The sequence below is a fragment of the Zingiber officinale genome, chromosome 11A, assembly GCF_018446385.1.
Source record: "Zingiber officinale cultivar Zhangliang chromosome 11A, Zo_v1.1, whole genome shotgun sequence".
NCBI lineage: Eukaryota > Viridiplantae > Streptophyta > Magnoliopsida > Zingiberales > Zingiberaceae > Zingiber > Zingiber officinale.
Window position 1 is genome coordinate 71,745,588 of NC_056006.1, and position 18,811 is coordinate 71,764,398.

General features: G+C 38.1%; 3 protein-coding genes across 5 annotated transcripts; 1 reads left to right on the top strand and 2 right to left on the bottom strand.

Moving 5' to 3' along the window:
* Positions 1-1,259: 1,259 nt before the first annotated feature.
* LOC122032305 (E3 ubiquitin-protein ligase SIRP1-like) lies at positions 1,260-2,896 on the bottom strand. 2 transcript variants are annotated; one of them, XM_042591587.1, is made up of 2 exons: positions 2,704-2,896; positions 1,260-2,475 (listed from the first exon to the last, which is right to left on the bottom strand). In XM_042591587.1, exon 2 carries the CDS (start codon positions 2,460-2,462, stop codon positions 1,455-1,457), a length of 1,008 nt encoding a protein of 335 aa, XP_042447521.1. In that variant the 5' UTR covers positions 2,463-2,475; positions 2,704-2,896; the 3' UTR covers positions 1,260-1,454. The 2 variants fall into 2 exon arrangements, with proteins under 2 accessions (XP_042447521.1, XP_042447520.1); XM_042591586.1 differs by having other exon boundaries at positions 1,260-2,896.
* Positions 2,897-4,471: 1,575 nt separating this feature from the next.
* LOC122032602 (protein LURP-one-related 5-like) lies at positions 4,472-5,282 on the bottom strand. 2 transcript variants are annotated; one of them, XM_042591912.1, is made up of 2 exons: positions 4,914-5,282; positions 4,472-4,839 (listed from the first exon to the last, which is right to left on the bottom strand). In XM_042591912.1, the coding sequence occupies exons 1-2, from the start codon at positions 5,187-5,189 to the stop codon at positions 4,477-4,479; spliced, it is 639 nt and encodes a 212-aa protein (XP_042447846.1). In that variant the 5' UTR covers positions 5,190-5,282; the 3' UTR covers positions 4,472-4,476. The 2 variants fall into 2 exon arrangements, with proteins under 2 accessions (XP_042447846.1, XP_042447847.1); XM_042591913.1 differs by having other exon boundaries at positions 4,472-4,836; positions 4,914-5,280.
* A 12,546-nt stretch (positions 5,283-17,828) lies between these two features.
* Positions 17,829-18,488, top strand: LOC122031451 (classical arabinogalactan protein 9-like). The gene has a single exon (XM_042590568.1). The coding sequence runs from the start codon at positions 17,829-17,831 to the stop codon at positions 18,486-18,488; it is 660 nt and encodes a 219-aa protein (XP_042446502.1).
* The last annotated feature ends 323 nt before the right edge of the window (positions 18,489-18,811 follow it).

Sequence of the window (18,811 nt, forward strand, 5' to 3'; positions counted from 1 at the left end):
ATTTCGAGCCGAACTCGAACTCGAGTCCTAATTCGAACCAAACTCGAACCAAACATTTAAAATTTTTCGAGCTACGAATCGAGCTCAAACTCGAATATATCTATTTCGAGCCGAATTCGAGCCTTAAATTTTTCTGTATATTCAGCTCGATTCGATTCGTTTACACCCCTAGATTTGTCTCGAGATTTAGTCGAGCTGGGAGGACTCGAAATTCAATCGGAAAGAAGGTTAGATCGGCGGCCCTTCTAAGGACTCCGCTCAGGATTCCGTCAAGCCAGGAGGACTCGGGAATCCGATAGGACTAGTGGTTTGATGAGTTGGAATATTCGGCCAAGGCGCTAACCTCAAGTGTTGTCCTCTTTTTTAACTTTGATCGTCACATCAACCAACTCCCTTGATTTCGACCCTCATCTTAGGGGCCCTACCTTATTTTTTCCTATCAATAGTCATGACTAACTTGAATTACTTCAATGGCAAGAAGCATTCTTGTACATCGCATACGATACATGTGAGCTAAGAGAGCTTGTTTTGCTTGCTTAGGAAGATACTTGAGTGATTTTCGAAAGAGAGAGAAATCTGATTGTATGCTGATGCAAGTGTCAATATTCTTTAGTTGTTTGCACATTTTCAGAGACAATTCGTAACAATTGTATGCTCAACTGGTCAGTTTTTACAACAAAAAGCTTGCAACTTCTGTTCCTTGAAATTTATTTGAACATTATTATTCACTTATGTCAGAAACTGTGTTTTGGTTAGTAATTTTTTTTTTTTGGTATTCTGAATATCTTGCAGACACATCTGATTGATACTATCATTATCTATCTATATCTGCCTATCTTTAAGTTAGATACTACTCCGTTGGTGCATATAGATGCCTCAAATAACTTGCTCCACTCTTCATCATGTGCTTGTGCCGTTGTATTATATAATTGTTGATTTAACACATGTTGACCGATTGAAGTTTGTGGATTCATCATATGATTTAAGCATCTTCGTTTCTTGCAAGTCCACATCTATTGTAGATCCCTACATCATCTGGTTGTTTAAGCATGTTAGCCTTGTTTTTTCACATGATACATCCTTAATTTACTTTTGAATTCAGCCTTCCAACATGGTATTTTTGAAGTATAAATACTTCAAATTACAATGTTTTCCCTTCAAATGGTGTCATCTTGGTCAATTCTACAAGTCATTAATTAGTGTAACATAATGACTTGGTGATTTTATTTATTTATTTTGGTTAAAAAACTATGAACAAATAAATTGCCAAAAACTGAATATTTTATATCTACAATCTGTTTTTCCAACAATCTCTTGGTAAAAAACAAAGGTGCATACAACGCAATTTCACATTCAATTATTACATCTTCCATAAACAAAAAACACAACGGTCCAGAACAAACTTCAGGATCCACATCCACAAACTTTCACCATTGAAAGAGGACCCAACAAAGTCAGTTCTCACAATGAGAGTTGCTGCTTTCAGAGTTAGACGGCGACGACGACGAAGATGGTGCATTCCACGATGAGTTCGCTCGGCTCTGCGAAGAAGGCGATAACGAGAAGAGTCCATTGAAAGGCCATGGGACAGGAACCCATAGCCCGTTATGATCTCTAGCCCCCCTCTCAACACTGGCGCCATGACCATCACTAGACCCATTTGGAAATTTTGATTCATCAGCAGGCAACTGAGACCTACAGACGGGGCAGGAGCTGTGGAGCTCCAGCCATGGCAAGATGCAATCACTATGGAACTTATGCCTGCACGGCATCTCTTTCGCTTCCATATCGATGTCGAAGTCCTCGAGACAGATCGAACAGCCTGCGGCAGCTTCCTCGATCTTGACCGTGGGCAGGGCATCTATGGCCTCTTTCTTAGCTGGTGGAGTGCCGTACCCGCTCGGATCATTGTCTTCCAAATGCTGCAACAGGATGTCCAGTCCGGGGCCGATGAAGTAGTCCCCCAACGAGGCGCCGACGCCGCCGCTGTTGATCGATTCCTCAGGGCCTCCGTTTCGGTTTGTGTCCGACGATCCTTGGAGAAGTAGGGCCTGGTTGAAAGGGTCGATGAGAATTAGGTTTTCCCTTTCCCTTTCCCTTGCCCTTTCCAGACCCGCTTCCATGTTGCCTATGCCTGACCTCAGATCGTCTTGCAGGCTCTGAAGCAGCCGGATAATGGCAGATCCCCTGCGCCTCCGCCTCACGAAGTTCTCGAACTCGCGATCCAGATTGGGGCCTCTTCTGGATCTCGGTCGCCGAGCTGACCCGCCCAGCATCTCTAGCAAGATCGGAGCCCAGAGGGCGAGGGACGGATCGGAGTCGGAGCCATTTAGTCCCCCGCTCTCCATCTCTTCCACGAAGCCATCGTCGCAAAGGGGGCACTTCAGTTCTGGTTCCGCGACCGGATTCACCATTCGGCCGCAGGCATGGCACCAGTATCTTGCAGCGGGCGCTTCACTCATCTCGCCTCCGATGCTGCAAAAGCAAAATGAATCGATGGAAAAACCACTTCTTGGAAGAGCAGATCTGATCATATCTTAGCTCCGGCGAAACGGTTGAATCCAGGCATAGATCAGGGTCGTGAGAAGAAGAGAAACGCACAAACAGAGGCGACGACAAGTTTCATCTACTGGTCAAATGCTCCAAGAAGAGGAGCCAAAAATGGAATCCCTCAGCATCCTGCAATCAAAGAAAGGGATTTACCTTGTGCGTTCTTGGATGGCACTGGACTTGTTCCTTCGGATCCGAGCAAAGAACAAGCAGGAAATTGCTCGGAAGGAACAGCCATGGTCCGGGACCTCTCTTTCCTCAATCGAGGAATTGATTAGTGTGGCATTTTTTTATTTTTTATTTTTATTTTTTGAGTGGCCAATTCATTCCCGAAGTGGCTCCATTATTTATGCAGAGATCTGATTAAATTAATGTTCTTGGATCGCGCTTCATTGTTTTTGTCCAAATTTAATCTGTCTCTCTGTTTGGTTTCTCCCCGGGGATGTTTAATTTTAGTGGCGATGACGCTGCTTGCTATTTTAACCAACGATTAGAAAAAAAAAATCTGTCTAATTGTAAAGGGAGCTATCAATAGTCACTTTTGTTTTGATGAGTAATTGGATGGAATAAATTTAAGAAACTCGTTTGAAATCTAATTGTGAAAAAGTGATATGGGAATTATAATTTGCACGTTATTCAAAATCTATGTTTTTTTACTTAACAATATAGGAAAATCAGAATGGTAACGGTATGCTCACGGATTTTAATCACAAAAATAACATTTTATAGTACGAAATAAAACTATACATACAGTAATTTAATATATTTTGACAAACCTCTCAGCTGATATAATTGATTTAGGTAAGAGTATCACTATGAATAGATTTGTGGATGATTTTTAATGGATGCGAAATGTTCCGTTAGTTGTCTAAACTCTTCTTTATATGTACTGTATTTATTGGGCAAAATCCCTTGTAATTTGTCTTCCTTTAGATAATGGAGAATCATTCTGAAGAGACAGTTAAGATGATGATTTCATTGAATAATATAATTTGATAGACCTAGAGTTTACATCATATCAGAGAAATGAGAGATCTAGCAGCTTAATTGCAATCACTTGCGATAGATATGTTGAGTTTTTTTTTAACAAATCTATCACCCTAGCGGTCCGCCCACAAGTGTCCCATACTAATGAGAGAGAGTAAATTAGGAAACCGAAACTAGCTATCACATGTTAGGGTAATTGTAGTTTTTTCTTAATGTACAATACCCATGTGATTAATTAATAACATATATACTAACTATCTTCACAAAATGAATTCAAATGCATCAACTATCAACTAAGCCGAAAAGTTAGAAAAATGGTTCTTTGTTCCACATAATACTTAGTTGGTTAGAGGGTAATAGATTTGTTATAATAGAGTAAGAGATTAATTTCCGATGAATACATGCTTTCATTGAAAAAAACTTCTCCATCCCCTAACTATTTGGGCGGTTGCTATAAGTTGACCTCATAATTTACCTTCCTTCATATAATATAGGGACGAACTATGAAAGATGATTGAGATGAACATAATCATCTTTGCTACAATAGAACAATGACTCAATTAATTCAGAAAATGAATTTAAACGCATCAACTACTAAAGGATAAATTGCCCTAAAATCTTCATACAAAGTTTCAAAATATATACATATACATATATATATAGAGAGAAGATTATCTCTAGTTTCTCTTCATCTAAGCCTCAATCTCAAAGCGATCTTTCCATCCATGATGATACACCAATATCAATCACGAGTTCATATCTGATTCAACACAACACGGTGGAGATTTTGTTTGTTCATTTAGGGGATTTTTTTCATAGATTTGGCCTAACACTTGTTCTTGGTCAAGTGGTAAGGCCATTTGGCTGACGCACTTGCTATTTCCAAATGCTAAATCGACACACAAGCAATCCCTCCCTCCCTCCCACCCTCCACTATTACTAGAAGATGCGATCCATGACGACAAGAAACGCCATGACGAGCTCTGCATCCACTCCTGGTTGAATCACCAAGCTGAACACATCGTCTCCCAGTGTCACCGAGTTGTTCTTCACCTTCTTCCTACTGATCCGCGCCACCACTTCCTCTCCCTTCCCGTCCTTGATCTCGCAGTTTCTTCTTCTGAAGCAGCCTTCAGTCCTGAAGCTGGCAGCGGAAGACGATGAATCCATGAACACCTCTGCTTGCTCACATCCGTTGAGGATGGACCTCCTCCTCATGGAGAAAGCATGAGTTCTGTGACTCATTTCCAGACCATCCCCGCATTTGAATCCACTCCATTTGTCACGCACGCTCAGAATCTGCTACATATATATATATATACTGTATACAACATGTCTTAACTCATCCTCGAGCAAGAATTAAACTAGCTTTGTACCTGAGGCTTCAGAGCCATCAGAGCCTTCCCTTCTCCATCCATCAGCAGGAGTGCTCCTGCAAAGCACTTGTGCTTCCTCGAATAGTTGTCCACCCGGAAGGCCAGTCGCCCCTCGCTGTCGTAGATGGAGAACCCATCCGTTCCTTGAAACGCCATGCTCGACTTCTTCCACACGGTCCACGCCGACGGACTCAGTCTCATGGTTGCTGCAGGGCCTTCTTCATCATCATCATCGTTTAATTTTCTCAATGAAGGATGAACCCTGGACATTATCATCGATCTACATAGCAATGAAAAAGGTTCATTACAAGGTTGTCTCTTTTATGGATGGAACAGCAACACACTTTATGTTTCGTAGATTTGTAGTCTTTGTTTCTTTGCGATCGAGTACAAGGTTTGAAATTATTGATACATTAATTAATTGCTATATATACATGCAACCTGTCTTTGTTTAGTAAAATGCTATGAAGAATATGATTCTAGCTAATTAATAGGCTGTTTTATTTAACTCACCGAAAGAGAATACCATATATGCAACTTGTTATAATTAAAAAAAAAAAGATAATGCAAAAGCCCCCGTGAGTGGCTGTTCTATTTGAAGAAAAGCACAATGTGTCAAAGATGTCAAATGTGAGGAAGATCTTGGATGGACAGAAGGTGGGGCCCGTGGAATTTGCATGCATCACAAGCTTTGTTGGTCTCCATGGAAGGAGAGGCAACTTGCCAAGGAGACAAGACAGTATGCACCTTGTCTTAGACATGCCATCTCTTTTCGATGATTCTGAAATATATATATTCTTGAAGCTCCTCCTACGTGACTGTGACTACATAAAAAAGAAGAGAAAGTGTTTGATAACAGCTGGGTCTTTCTGATTAGAATCTTGTCTCGTGGTCTATCAATTTCAGAGTCATGCTTTTTGGGTCTTTTATGTTATGTCATGTAGTCACTTAGTGATCGTAGATTAGCAAATATACGGTTTTTCTTTGATCAGAAAATATGGCTGAAGGTGTCCTCCTCTGGCCCTCCTCTCTCCTTTCCTCACTACAAAAAACATAGGTCTGTAATTGCGGTTTTAACAAACTATAGCAGCGGTTAGCCGCCGATCCAAACGTTTTAAAATCGATTTCAATAGCCTGCGCTCCTAGGATCAATTCCATTGGTTATTGCAACCGGTGGTGAACCAAGACAACCACTTCTGTTGCCTCTTAAAAAGCGGTTACAAAACCGCCTTTGTTGACTTTAATATCAACAGTCAAGAACAACAATTACTAACCACTTCTGTTGGTGCTAGGTTTTAGGATATCTCCAATAGTTAAAGTTTTGAATGAGTTTTTTTGAATATTTCAATATGCCACATTAATATTATAAAAATTCATTGAAATATTCTTAATGGTTAAAGCTCTAAGTGAGTTTTTTTTGTAATTCTCTTCACATGTAATTGCATGGCTCATGTACATTAATTCTCTCCATAAGTAGACTTATTATTAATTATTTATAAAATGAAACATTATAAAATATTATGGCAATCATTGACATTAATTATTAGTTCTATGTTTAAGAGAAAAATTAAAAATCCCAAATCTTATATATACAATCATAAAAACTCTTTTTTTGTGAGATTTTTCAATTTTACACACCTCTAATAAATCTTGCATCGGAGATGCTCTTAACGCAGATATGAAACCGGTTCTAAAGTTAAATATGGAAATGGTTTGTAACTGCTCTCGATATTTAATTCAGCAGTGGTGTGTAACCGCTCCAGACATTTAACTCTGCAACGGTTGTAAATCGCTGCTGAGTACTATGTTTAGGAGCAATGATTAAACTGCTTCTAAATCCGTTTACTAGCACCGGTTATTCACTGCTTTTGATAAGTATATTAGCAGCGGTATAAAACCACAAGCTCCTAAAATCATCCCATTTTTCAATTACTTTTTCGCATAATCTTTTGCATTTCTAATTATCAATAATCAATACAAACCATTCAACATTAAAAATTAAAATAAAATAGATTAATCAACAAGGCATTCACATTTAATTTTTCAATTCATAGAATCAATACAAAATTCATTTACAAAAAACTGATTAACACAAAACACCACCATCAGTAACAAGACCGAACTTCATTTAAAAAATGTACATATCCAAAAACAGCACTAACAAGTGGCAGCATAAGTTGAAGAAACTTTGCTCTAAAAGTTTATCTGATTTATTAGATGGTTCTGGTGGTGGTGATAGTGGTGCATGATCATTTCCTTGTGTATTTGGTGAAGCATATACATTTCGTTGCATAATATCTGCTATCATAATTGCCATCTATTAAAAAAGGATATTAGCTAAAATGATGCATTTATTCATAATTTTTTAATGATTGTTAGTAATAAATATTAAATATTTTATTATATGTGTCAGTAACAATTCTGGGCAACGAGATCCTTGAGCAGTTCCAGATATCATACTCTGCATAATATGTACAAATTTTTGAAGTTGTTGTTCTTGCATTTGCCTTATCATTTGTTCCATTACTGTCTTCCTATGTGCTTCCCATGCCTCCATTTCTTTTATTTTTTTTTCTTTCATGTCCTTGACTTCAGCTGTCATATTTGAATCAGAGTGAACTTCACGTATAGATTGAGCGTTTACACTGCTCCGAGAATACTTAGCTAGGGAGTGCATCGACACCTAAACATCAAACCCAACCAAAATGCTCAGGTCCAAAAACATCACTACACAAAAAATATAATTAATATTGTATAATATGTAATAACTTTAACCATAAATAAATAAAAAATTATTAAGAAACTATAACCAAAATGTTGGCACAGTGGGGTAGAGCATCATGCCATAGGCAGTGGGTAGGACCTGATGCTAATGTTGCAGCACATTTGACATAGAAGCCAAAATATAATACCGCGTCATCTCATCTACCTTGACCCATTTCCTGTGTCTATCTATCTCCTCTTCACTAGAATCCTTATCAGGGACACTAGGACAAACCTCAAAAAGTACGAACTTGTATTCTTTAGCAGTTAATACAATGTCCAAGTTCCGTTTCCAATCAATATAATTTGAACCAATAAGTTTGTTTTCTTTTAAAATAACAGCAAGAGGATTGAAAGCCATTTTGAAATCCTGAGAACCATAAAATAAAATATTTGGTCAAAACTTTAGAATTTAAAATAATATTAATTTCTCTAACAATATAATTTAAGTTCACCAACACCTCAAAACACCGTGAATTTCGTATGTCACGATAGTGTGGACGTATACTAATTCAAACATTTGTAAGAGGAGGTTTTACCCATTAATTTTATTATCTTGTCAACCTAACTTTATGATAAATAAAATTAATAGTTGGTTCATCTTCGATCACGCAAATAATAGCAGTGACTCCGATGAGGAGGATACTATTAAATGCGCCTAAGTATATACCATTACTTGATACTTAGTCCATTAATTAGGATTGTGCCCCTTCAGATGGAGAAGATCACACATTCCTAAATAATTTCCTATAATCATCCATAGAGGAAGTTTGATCTAGTGATCCGTAAACAAACTCATCCGATATGGAGGAAGACACTTAAAGTCAACGCGCAAGTTTGAATACATCACTTACAAACCAGTAATGGAGACCGTGAAATTTAAATAATCCCTCTCCTACTTAGTTATTTAAATCGAGGAATTTTAATTATGCACACACATCACAGCACACACATCACAACACATAAAAACAACATATAAAACACACCTTGATCGAAGTACGAGATCGCTGGCCTCTTATGTTGGTATTCAAAATTGATACAAAGAAAATAAACTAATTATACAGCGGAATTAAAGAACTAGTTGTACCTTTTTTTATAGCCAAAGATCTCTTGATCTTCTACCGTATTCCTCTCCTCTTCTTGGATGTCATATGGGTGACGATCTATTTGTTGGAATGTATACTAAAAATCTAGCTTTTTGTATAAACATTTATTTAGAAATAAGAATCACATTGGTCAAATGTCTATATTTATGTTAAGTGTAGTAGTCCATTTAATTTATATTGTAGATAACATGGTGTGAGGAGACACACAGAAGATCATGTTATCAGATCCTTATAAATTATAAATAGTAGCTCACAACCAAGATGGAATGGACAAACCATAGGAGTGGTTGTAGTGTAATTTTGTATTAGTTTATCTAGACTATAATATCATACTAGTACACTATGAGTGTATTGAGCAGGACCATTTGAGGTTGTTCTTTTTATACTGACTGCATAAAAGAACAAAACCTCAGTTATTATGGAAGTGTGTACTCTTAATCCCGATATAACAATAAGCACGTATACTTAGTATTTATTTCTTTGACTTATCAATGGGTGAGATTTAGCTCGTTAAATCAATAGGCCTGATAGGTTGGAAAATAATATTACTTATATGGTGTGTTGTTGGTTATAGAAGGAAACTGTGTCCTAGTAATCTAGGTTGATGATGTTCCCTTGAGGAGCTCATAAGGATTGTCATGTAAACCCTACAGGCGGACCTAGACCGGCATAACAATGAAGTTGAGTGGTACTACTCTTGGAGCTAGATATTAATTAAGTGAGTGTCAGTAACTCATTTAATTAATGAGCATTCTATATCTTAAACACAGGGAGATTAATGCACTTATAATAAGAAAGAGTCCATAATGTAATTTGGGATTGGTGCGGTAGTTCAATAATAATTCTTTAGTGGTATGAGTTATTATTGATGAACTTGAGTTGGGTGTTCGGGGCGAACATAGGAAGCTCAAGCTCATCGGGAGACTAAAACCAATTTCTCCTCTCGGTCCCTGTTGTAGCCTCTATAAAACCTTGTATCCACTAAGTCCGCTTCTTATCCAAATAATGGGTCGTACACAATCTTACTTGGAGCAAGGGGGCCGACCAAGTATAGGCTTGGAGCCCAAGTAGTGGCCAGCCAAACCATGCTTGGTGTCCAAGAATGGGGTTGGCCACATAGGATTAAAGAAGATTTTAATTTTTGTTAAAATTTTTCCTTTTATAGCCATTCATGAAAGAGATTTAAAAGAGAAATTTTATTTTTAAAATTTCCTCCTCATGGTTTTAAAAGAGAGTTTTAGATTTTAAAATCTTTCCTTTTATAGCTATCTACAAAAGATTAAAGAGAGATTTAAATTTTATTAAAATCTTTCCTTATTTGTAGTTGTCTATAATGTTTAAAAGAAATATTTTAATTTTTGATAAAACTTTCTTTTTTTTTGTAACCATGATTTAAAAAGAGAAGTTTTAATTAATCGTTCCTTTTTGTTAGTTATCTACATGTTTTAAAAGAGAGAGATTAATTTTAAAATTTTCCTTTATTGCCATGTACAATAGGAAATTTTAAAAGAGAGATTTTAATTGTTATTAAAATTTCCTCTTTTAGAGGGAGGCCACAAATAAGAAAGTTTTAATTATGTTTAAAACTTTCCTTTTTGTAAACATCATGGTTTAAAAGGAAGCTTTAATTTTTGTTGTAAAATTTTTTCCTTTTTAGTATACCATGATGTGGCCGGCCATAAGAAGATTAAAAGGAAGTTTTAATTAAACTTTTCTTTTTTACCAAGACCAAGGATTATAAAAGAGGGGGAGAGGGTGCCTCATGAACAAGACAACCTATTCTTATTCCCTCTCTATTTCCTTGGTGGTCGGCCATGCTCCCTTTCTTTCTTCTTTCTTGTGGCCGGCGACACCACCTTCATTTTGTCTCCTCTTTTGTTTCCTTAAGACTGGCGGCATCAAGGGTTGCTATATCCTTGTGGCCGGTTGCTTGGAGAGGAAGAAGAAGAAGAGGAGAAGCGCTTGGTGGCCGGTTGCTTGAAGGAGAAGAAGAAGAAGAAGAAGAAAATTTCCTATTTTGGCATCCCTTGATGGCTCAAGAGTCTTGGAGAAGAAGAAGTGGTCCCGATGGAATTCATCTTGGTAGATCGTCACCCACACGACGTCTAAGAGGAGGTGAGGAATACAACAAAATATCAAGAGATCTTTAGCTACAAATAAAGATATAACTAGTAATTTTATTCCGCATCATACTAGTTTTCTTTGTTCGAATTTTGAAATACCAAACACAAGAGGCTAACGATTATAGGTAATCGAATTTATGTTTCGATTTTGTGTTTTTTTTATTTTTCGATCTTGTGATTCAATTGTTCTTAGTGGTTAAACCAAGGAGATTAAATATTGAATTTCATTGAAAGACTTTGTCTAGGAAGTGGTGGATGATCTCATACCCAAGAAGGCCTAGTGCCTCGCCATGTTTAACCTGGAAGCCGATCCTTGAAATAAATATTTAATCAACTTTGTAACATGGGTGGATTTGGATTAATAATGTTAGGCATCGTTTGCGATCCAAGTCTAAACCTCTAAGAACAGATAACTTGAATTTGGAATCAATAATGTTAAGTTCTGTTTGCGATTCCAAATTTAATTTTTAAAGAACACAATAGGTTGTTAGGAAAAGTTCGGGACTTGTACAAAATTTTTATACAGGGGAACTAGTACGATATTTCGAGTAGCAACCAACACTACCAAGACAACAACCACCCTTCCTCTCGTTTCTCCAAACCGCCGATTACAAAAGGAGCTCTAGGATGGGGCACCTTCTCTTCTTCTTCCTCTTCTTCCTCTTCTTCAAGCCACCGCCTACCAAGGGAGAAGGGGCCACCGGCCCTAAGCAAGGAGAAAGGGGGAAAGGGGTGCCAACCCTAAGCAAAGAAGAGGGGGGAGGGGGCGCCGACCCTAAAGGGAGAGAGAGGTGCCGCCGACCACAAGCAAGGGAAAAGAGAATTGTGGAATTAGGTTTAGGGGGCACCACCTACTTCTTTTATAACCTTTGCCGTCGGTTATAAAGAAAGAAAAATAACAGAATTCTGTTAAGAAAAAATCTCCCTTTCTAGGATGGAGAAAACCAAACCAAAACCAAGTTAAACCAAACCAAGTTAAGTTAAACCAAACCAAGTTGTAGATGGGTGGATGTGAGACTTTATATAGATGCTACAACAGGGACATAGAGGAGGAATTGGTTTAGACCTCCTGATGGGCTTGGGCTTCCTGTGTTCGGCCCGAATATCCAACCCAAGCCCATCAATAATAACTCATATCATTAAAGGGTTATTATTGAACTACCGCACCAATCCCATATTACAATATGTGCTCCTTCTTATCATGAGTGCATTAATCTCCTTGTGTTTAAGATATCGTATGTCCGTTAATTAAATGAGTTACTAACAACTCAATTAATTAACACCTGATTCCAAGAGTAGTACCACTCAACTTTATTATCATGCCAGACTAAGTCCACCTGCAGGGTTTACATGATAATCCTTATGAGCTCCTCAAGGGGACATCATCAACCTAAATAATTAGCACATAGATTCCTTCTATAATCAACAACACACCATATAAATAGTACTATTACCCAACTCATCGGACCTATTGATTTAACTAATAAATCTCACCCATTGATAAGTTAAAGAAATAAATACTAAGTATATGTGCTTGTTATTATATAGAGATTAAGAGGGTGCACATCCAGAATAACAGAGGTTCTGTTATTTATGTAGTCAGTATAAATCGAACAACCTTAAATGGTCTTGTTCAATACACACATAGTGTACTAGTGTAATTTTATAGCCAAGACAGACTAATACAAAATTACACTACAACTGTTTCAATGGTTTGTTTCAATCCATCTTGGTTGTGAGCTACTACTTATAATTTATAAGTAACTGAGAATATGATCTTCTGTATGACACCACATACTATGTTATCTACAATATAAATTAAATGGACAACTACATCGATATATATATAAATATAAAATTCAAATATTTGACCGAAGTGATTCTCATTTCAAAATATTTTAAAACAGATATTCATACAAAAGCTAGGCTTATAGTATACATCCTAACACTTTCTCCCTCACCGCGATCATTCTCCCTGTGGCAACCTCGTGCCCTAGATTGGGTCCACGACCGCTGGCACCCCTTTTCGCGCCTCCTTCCTTTCGAGCAGTGGAGATTTTGCCTAGGCCTCGTGTTCACCTGCACATCTCTTTCCTTTTCTTGATTCAGTCACGTAAGCTCTCTGTGATAGCGTTGACTTAGGGTTTCCGGTAGCCGAATTTGAGGGATGTCATCTTCCTCTTCCTGGTCTCTACCATTGTCGTCACCGCCCCTCTACTCCGATTCACCATCACAACAGACACTGTTGAGTGAAAGTCTTTGAATTACGTTGACTTTGTTGGTTGCTACTCGGAAAACCTAGAGGTTCCACTGTACAAAAATTTTGTACAAAGGTCTGAACCTTTTCCTAGCTACCATGTGTTCTTTTAAATTAAATTTTAGATCGCCTGCGGAACTTAACACGTTTATCCAAAACTTAATCTATTTGTTCTTTTAGGTTTTGACTTGGATCTCCTACGGAACTTAACACGTTCGACCCAAGTCACCTTAAGTTATTAATTCCATTAAATATTAATTTCCATAATTGGTTCCCAGTACTAACGTGGCGAGGCACATGGCTTTCTTGGATATGGGAGCAACCACCACCGACTAGACAAAACCTTTTATAGAAATCTAATATTTAATTTCCTAAAATAACTTTAGGTTAACCAAAAAGAACAATCAAATCACAAGGGAAAAAAAAACAAAACAAAAGAACACAACTTCGAAAAACATATTCGAAATACTAGAACGTAAGCCTCTTGTATTTGGTATTATTTCCATAAATAACTAGCATGATGCGGAAAGAAAAATGACTAGTTATACCTTCTAGAAAGACCTCTTGATCTTCTACCGTATTCCTCTTCTAACCTCGGACGTTGTGTGGGCAATGATCTTCCGAGATGAGAAACCACCAAGCACCTTCTTCTCCTCCTAGCTAGGTTCGGCCAACACAAAGAAGCTTCACCAAGGACGAAGAACAAAACACCAACCAAGCTCCAAGAGATACAAGTTTTCTCTCCTTCTTCTTCTTCTTCTCCGAGTAGTATCCGACCACCACAAGAGCTCCAAGCCAATAGAGAAGGTTCGGCCACCACCAAGAGGAAGAGAGGAAGAGAGGTTGGCCGGCCACAACACCAAGGAAAAGAGGGAGAGAAATAATAGAGGTTCATCCATGAAGGCACCCTCACCCCTTCTTTTATATTCCTTGGTCTAGGCAAATTAGGAAATTTAATTACAATAAAATTTCCTTAATTTCCTTAACATGATTTAATTGAGAAAAATAAAATAAAATTTCCCCAATTAAACTATATTGGCCGGCCACATCAAAAGGAAGTAAATTAGACAAGTTTTAATCAACAAATTAAAACTTCCTAATTTGTTTCCGGAAATTTTAAAATTAAAATTTCTCTTCTAAAATCTCTTCATGGTTGATAAAAAGAAATTTTCATAATTTTAATTTTACAACATGTGAATAATTTTTAAAGAGAAAATAAAATATCTCACCAATCTATAAATAAGGAAAGAGATCTAATCTCTTTCTTTAATCTTTTGTAGATCTTTTACAAGAGAGATATTTTAATTTTAATTCTCTTTAATAAATTATATCTTCCACATAATAAAAATTAAAATTAAAATTCTTTTTAATTTAATATGGTCGGCCCCTCTAGCTTGGGTTCAAGCTAGGGCCGGCCACCCGGCCCTAGCTTGGTTCCCAAGCTAGCTTGGCCGGCCCCCTTTAGGTGGGTATAGAAGGTGAGTATAGGTGGGTATAATACTCTATAAATAAGAGGCTACGATAGGGACCGAGAGGAGGAATTGGTTTTGGTCTCCCGATAAAATTAAGCATCCCGTGTTCGCCCCGAACACACAACTTAATTTTATCAATAATAATTCATTCCACTAGAGAACTATTATTGAACTACCGCACCAATCCCAAATTACATTTTTGGGCTCCTTCTTATTATGAGTGTGTTAGTCTCCCTGTGTTTAAGATATCGAATGTCCACTAATTAAGTGAGTTACTGACAACTCATTTAATTAATATCTTAGTCCAAGAGTAGTACCACTCAACCTTATCATCATGTCAGACTAGGTCTACTGACAATCCTTATGAGCTCCTCTTGAGGACATTATCAACCTAGTATCTCTAGGACACAGTTTCCTTCTATAATCAACAACACATACTATAAGTGATGTCATTTCCCAACTTATCGGGCTTATTGATTCATCGAACTAAATCTCACCCATTGATAAATTAAAGAAATAAATATCAAATATATGTGCTTGTTATTATATTAGGATTAAGAGCACACACTTCCATAATAACCGAGGTCTTTGTTTCTTTATAAAGTCAGTATAAAAGAAACGACCTCAAATGGTCCTACTCAATACACTCTAAGTGTACTAGTGTAATTATACAGTCAAGATAAACTGATACCTAATTACACTACGACCTTCTAATGGTTTGTTCCTTTCTATTTTGGTCGTGAGCTACTGTTTATAATTTATAAGGTACTAATAATATCATCTTCTGCATGTGGCACCACATACTATGTTATCTACAGTATAAATTAATTGAACAACTACATTTATCACAAATGTAGACATTTGACCAATGTGATTTTTATTTCTAGATAAATGTTTTATACCAAAACCTAGGCTTTTAGTATACATTCTAACAGACTTGCTGCTGGAGCAGTGAACAATCACTGCTGCTAGGATTTTGGGCATTGTTAACACTGATGTACCACTACCAAGGAGTAATAGGGTAATAAAATCTTATCTCTTATTAGACTTACAGCAGAAATTTATGTTAGAACGTGTTAATATGTAGTAGTTTGGTTTATTAGAGAGATGGTTGGAAGATCAAATGTGATGGGTGTGTTGAGTAGTAAAATATAAATATGAATTAGTGATTTTGCTGATTCATGCATGTTGGATAATTGTAGTATGTCAATATAGAAGGGATAACCAATTAGATTAGATTAGTGAAGGAATTTATATTTGCTGTAGTTACACACACAAAAAAAAATTGAAACTAGGAAGATTAGAAATGATAGACCCAAGTGGTTGCCTTGATAATTATGGTTAATCAATGGATCTAATCTAAGTTTTGGATTAGACTCGAGTTATGTAGCTAACCGAGATTACTAAATGAATTAGGGTTCCTGGTAAATAAGAATTTGATTTAGCTATTAGATATGCATAGTAATATTTAACGAGTAGTAATATGTATATTCATTTCTATATTGGTATGTCATTATCTATTACTTGAGCATGCTGTATTTATTATCTGCTTTTGCATTCATGTTCCTTTGATTATTTATGTCCTTAAGGTAATGGCATACCATGTCTCATTATGTTCAGGACCTAGATTTATTCTACTATACCTGACCTGTGTACCTAGGATATTCTATTTGATCAATATACCTTTTGGTACACATTATATAGAGATGGATAAAATCAAGATATTTCCGTGCTTAGTGTCATATACCATTTCGCATGATTGCATGCTGTGCGATAGTCGGCTCCATTATTGTTGAGCACATCGTCAGTTACATGGATCTGCACAAACAACCACTTATGGGTTAGTGATTTTTATCAGGTAGGGTATGTTGCAGCAGGTTGCTCTATCAAGGACTCCGTTGGTCCACTCATAGGTAATATGACACAGCGTGGTAGTAGGGAAGGGATCCCTCCTCTGGATTGTTTCAGAGATATGAGAGCATTGAGCTTCCCCACTAATGATTTGGGGTAGGAGGATAGGTGTACGCCGATAGCATTCAGTCCACTCGGTCACTCATCAGGAGCAGTGATAGCAGAGTGCACTGTTGTCATACCCTACCCACTCGGTCTCACCATCGTATGTGAGATGGCTGACTAGCGTCAGGGGTGACCATGTCATTGGTATCATATGTATGACTGCATTTATTGCTTGTGTTTGCTGCATTTTATTTGCTACATATTGGATGGATGTATATGTTTGACATGCATACAGACACATGTTACTTTTGATCTGTCGACCTTATTATTCTGATAGGAGGTCCTGGTGAGTACAACTTCTCCTTTTCTTTCAGTTATGCATTTTTCATTACTCTAGGAGACTGTACATATATTTATTACTACTAGTTATTTCTTATTATGTATGTCAGCCTGATACCTGCTGAGGAGTTGACTCACCCCGTTGATATTACCATTTTAGGTTGATACTGTTGGGAGGTTCCAGTCGCTAGCCCCCCATCACTTCGTGTCGCGACGATTTTTGGTTTACGGACTTGGATTTCTTGTTTATGTTAATATACTATGTTGATTTATATACTTGTGATGTTGGATTATACTCGAGGATTTTATCGACTTCTAGTCTACTGTATTTGTTTTTCCACTACGTTGTTTTCTCTGTTGTGTTTTGTGTTTTCCGTCATTGTAGCGGAGTAGGTGGTTTTCAAATATAAACTGCGTGGTTGTGTCAGCCAGAGGCTAAAATATATAAACTGTGTGGTTGTTTAGTTATGTTTATTGTTATTGTTCCGGCCATGTTGATCAAGGTATATGTGACCTTAGGGCTTGTAGTAGAAGTTTCATATTGTCACCCGTACAGGGGAGATGCTGCCGAAATTTCTTCTGGCAGGGACTACCTGGGGCGTGATAATATTTTTGATATCAGAGTCAGGTTTCCAATACCTATTTTTCGTGTTTTGGGATTTTTGAGTTAATCTGATACTAATATTTTTGATATCAGAGTCCAGGTTATTCGAGTAATTTGGGTATTTTTGAAATTGTACGGATTTATGCGGATTTCTGGTGATTTTCTTGGTTTAGAGTTTCGAGGTCATAAATGGGGACTGGACAGCGACGGAACATCTCCAGATGACAAATAGGTAAAATGTTAATTTTTATATTTTTGATACTTGTAGTAATATTTGCATCATAATTTAACAGATATGAGGCAAGGTACACGTGTTCCCGTGTCGAGACATGGTGCAGGACGACCACGCAAGAGGACGTTGGAGTCCCTGGCAGCAGAGTCGCCAAAGACGTCTACGGGGGTTAAGCTTGTTGGTCAGGGACTAACTCTTTATGGTGCTGCGGGCACGTTGGGCTTCCAGACCCCGATGGTTTCTTTAGAGGTACCTACCTCGGTCGTACCTGTCATACCCACTCCTACCGTATTTACGGTACCACCAGCGGTACCACTGGCATACTCGACACTTACTCCGGTCGTGCCCACTGCGTACCCAGCACCCTCGCCACTAGTGCCTACGGCATATCCGACACCACCACCACCAGTGCCTACGGCGTACCAGGCACCACTGCCACCGGTGCCTACTACTCACCCGACACCCGCACCAGCAATAGTAGTTGCTCTATATCCGGTACCACCACTTACTGCACCTCCAGCCGCACCCACTTATGTTGACCTTGCAGTGCCACCAGCGGCACCTGCCCCTGTTTATGCAGTAGCACCGGGGATACCTCCCCCGGCCTATCCAGCGGCACCACCTGTAGTACCAGCTCCAGTGGTTCCGCCAGTTCCCGCAGCGGTCCCTACTCACCTTACTGATATAGTTACGGCACAAGCACGGATCCCCGCTTTGGCATAATCGATGAAAAGTCGATTCACACTATTTCGCGGAGAGACCGATCTGAGTGTGACCCAGTCTTGGATAGAGACTATGGAGTAGACCTTCTTCTACATGGCTTGCTCCGAGTGGGAGAAAACAGAGCTGACTGCTTTCGATTTATGGGATGAGGCCGATATCTGGTGGGATACACAACGCTCCATCCTAGGCGAGCAGAACATTACCTGGGTGAGATTCAGAGAGGCTTTTGAGAGCTGATACTTTTCACGGGCATATCAGACGACTCACAGACAAGATTTTCTGAGTCTACGGCAGAACAATCGCACCGTGACAGAGTACAATGC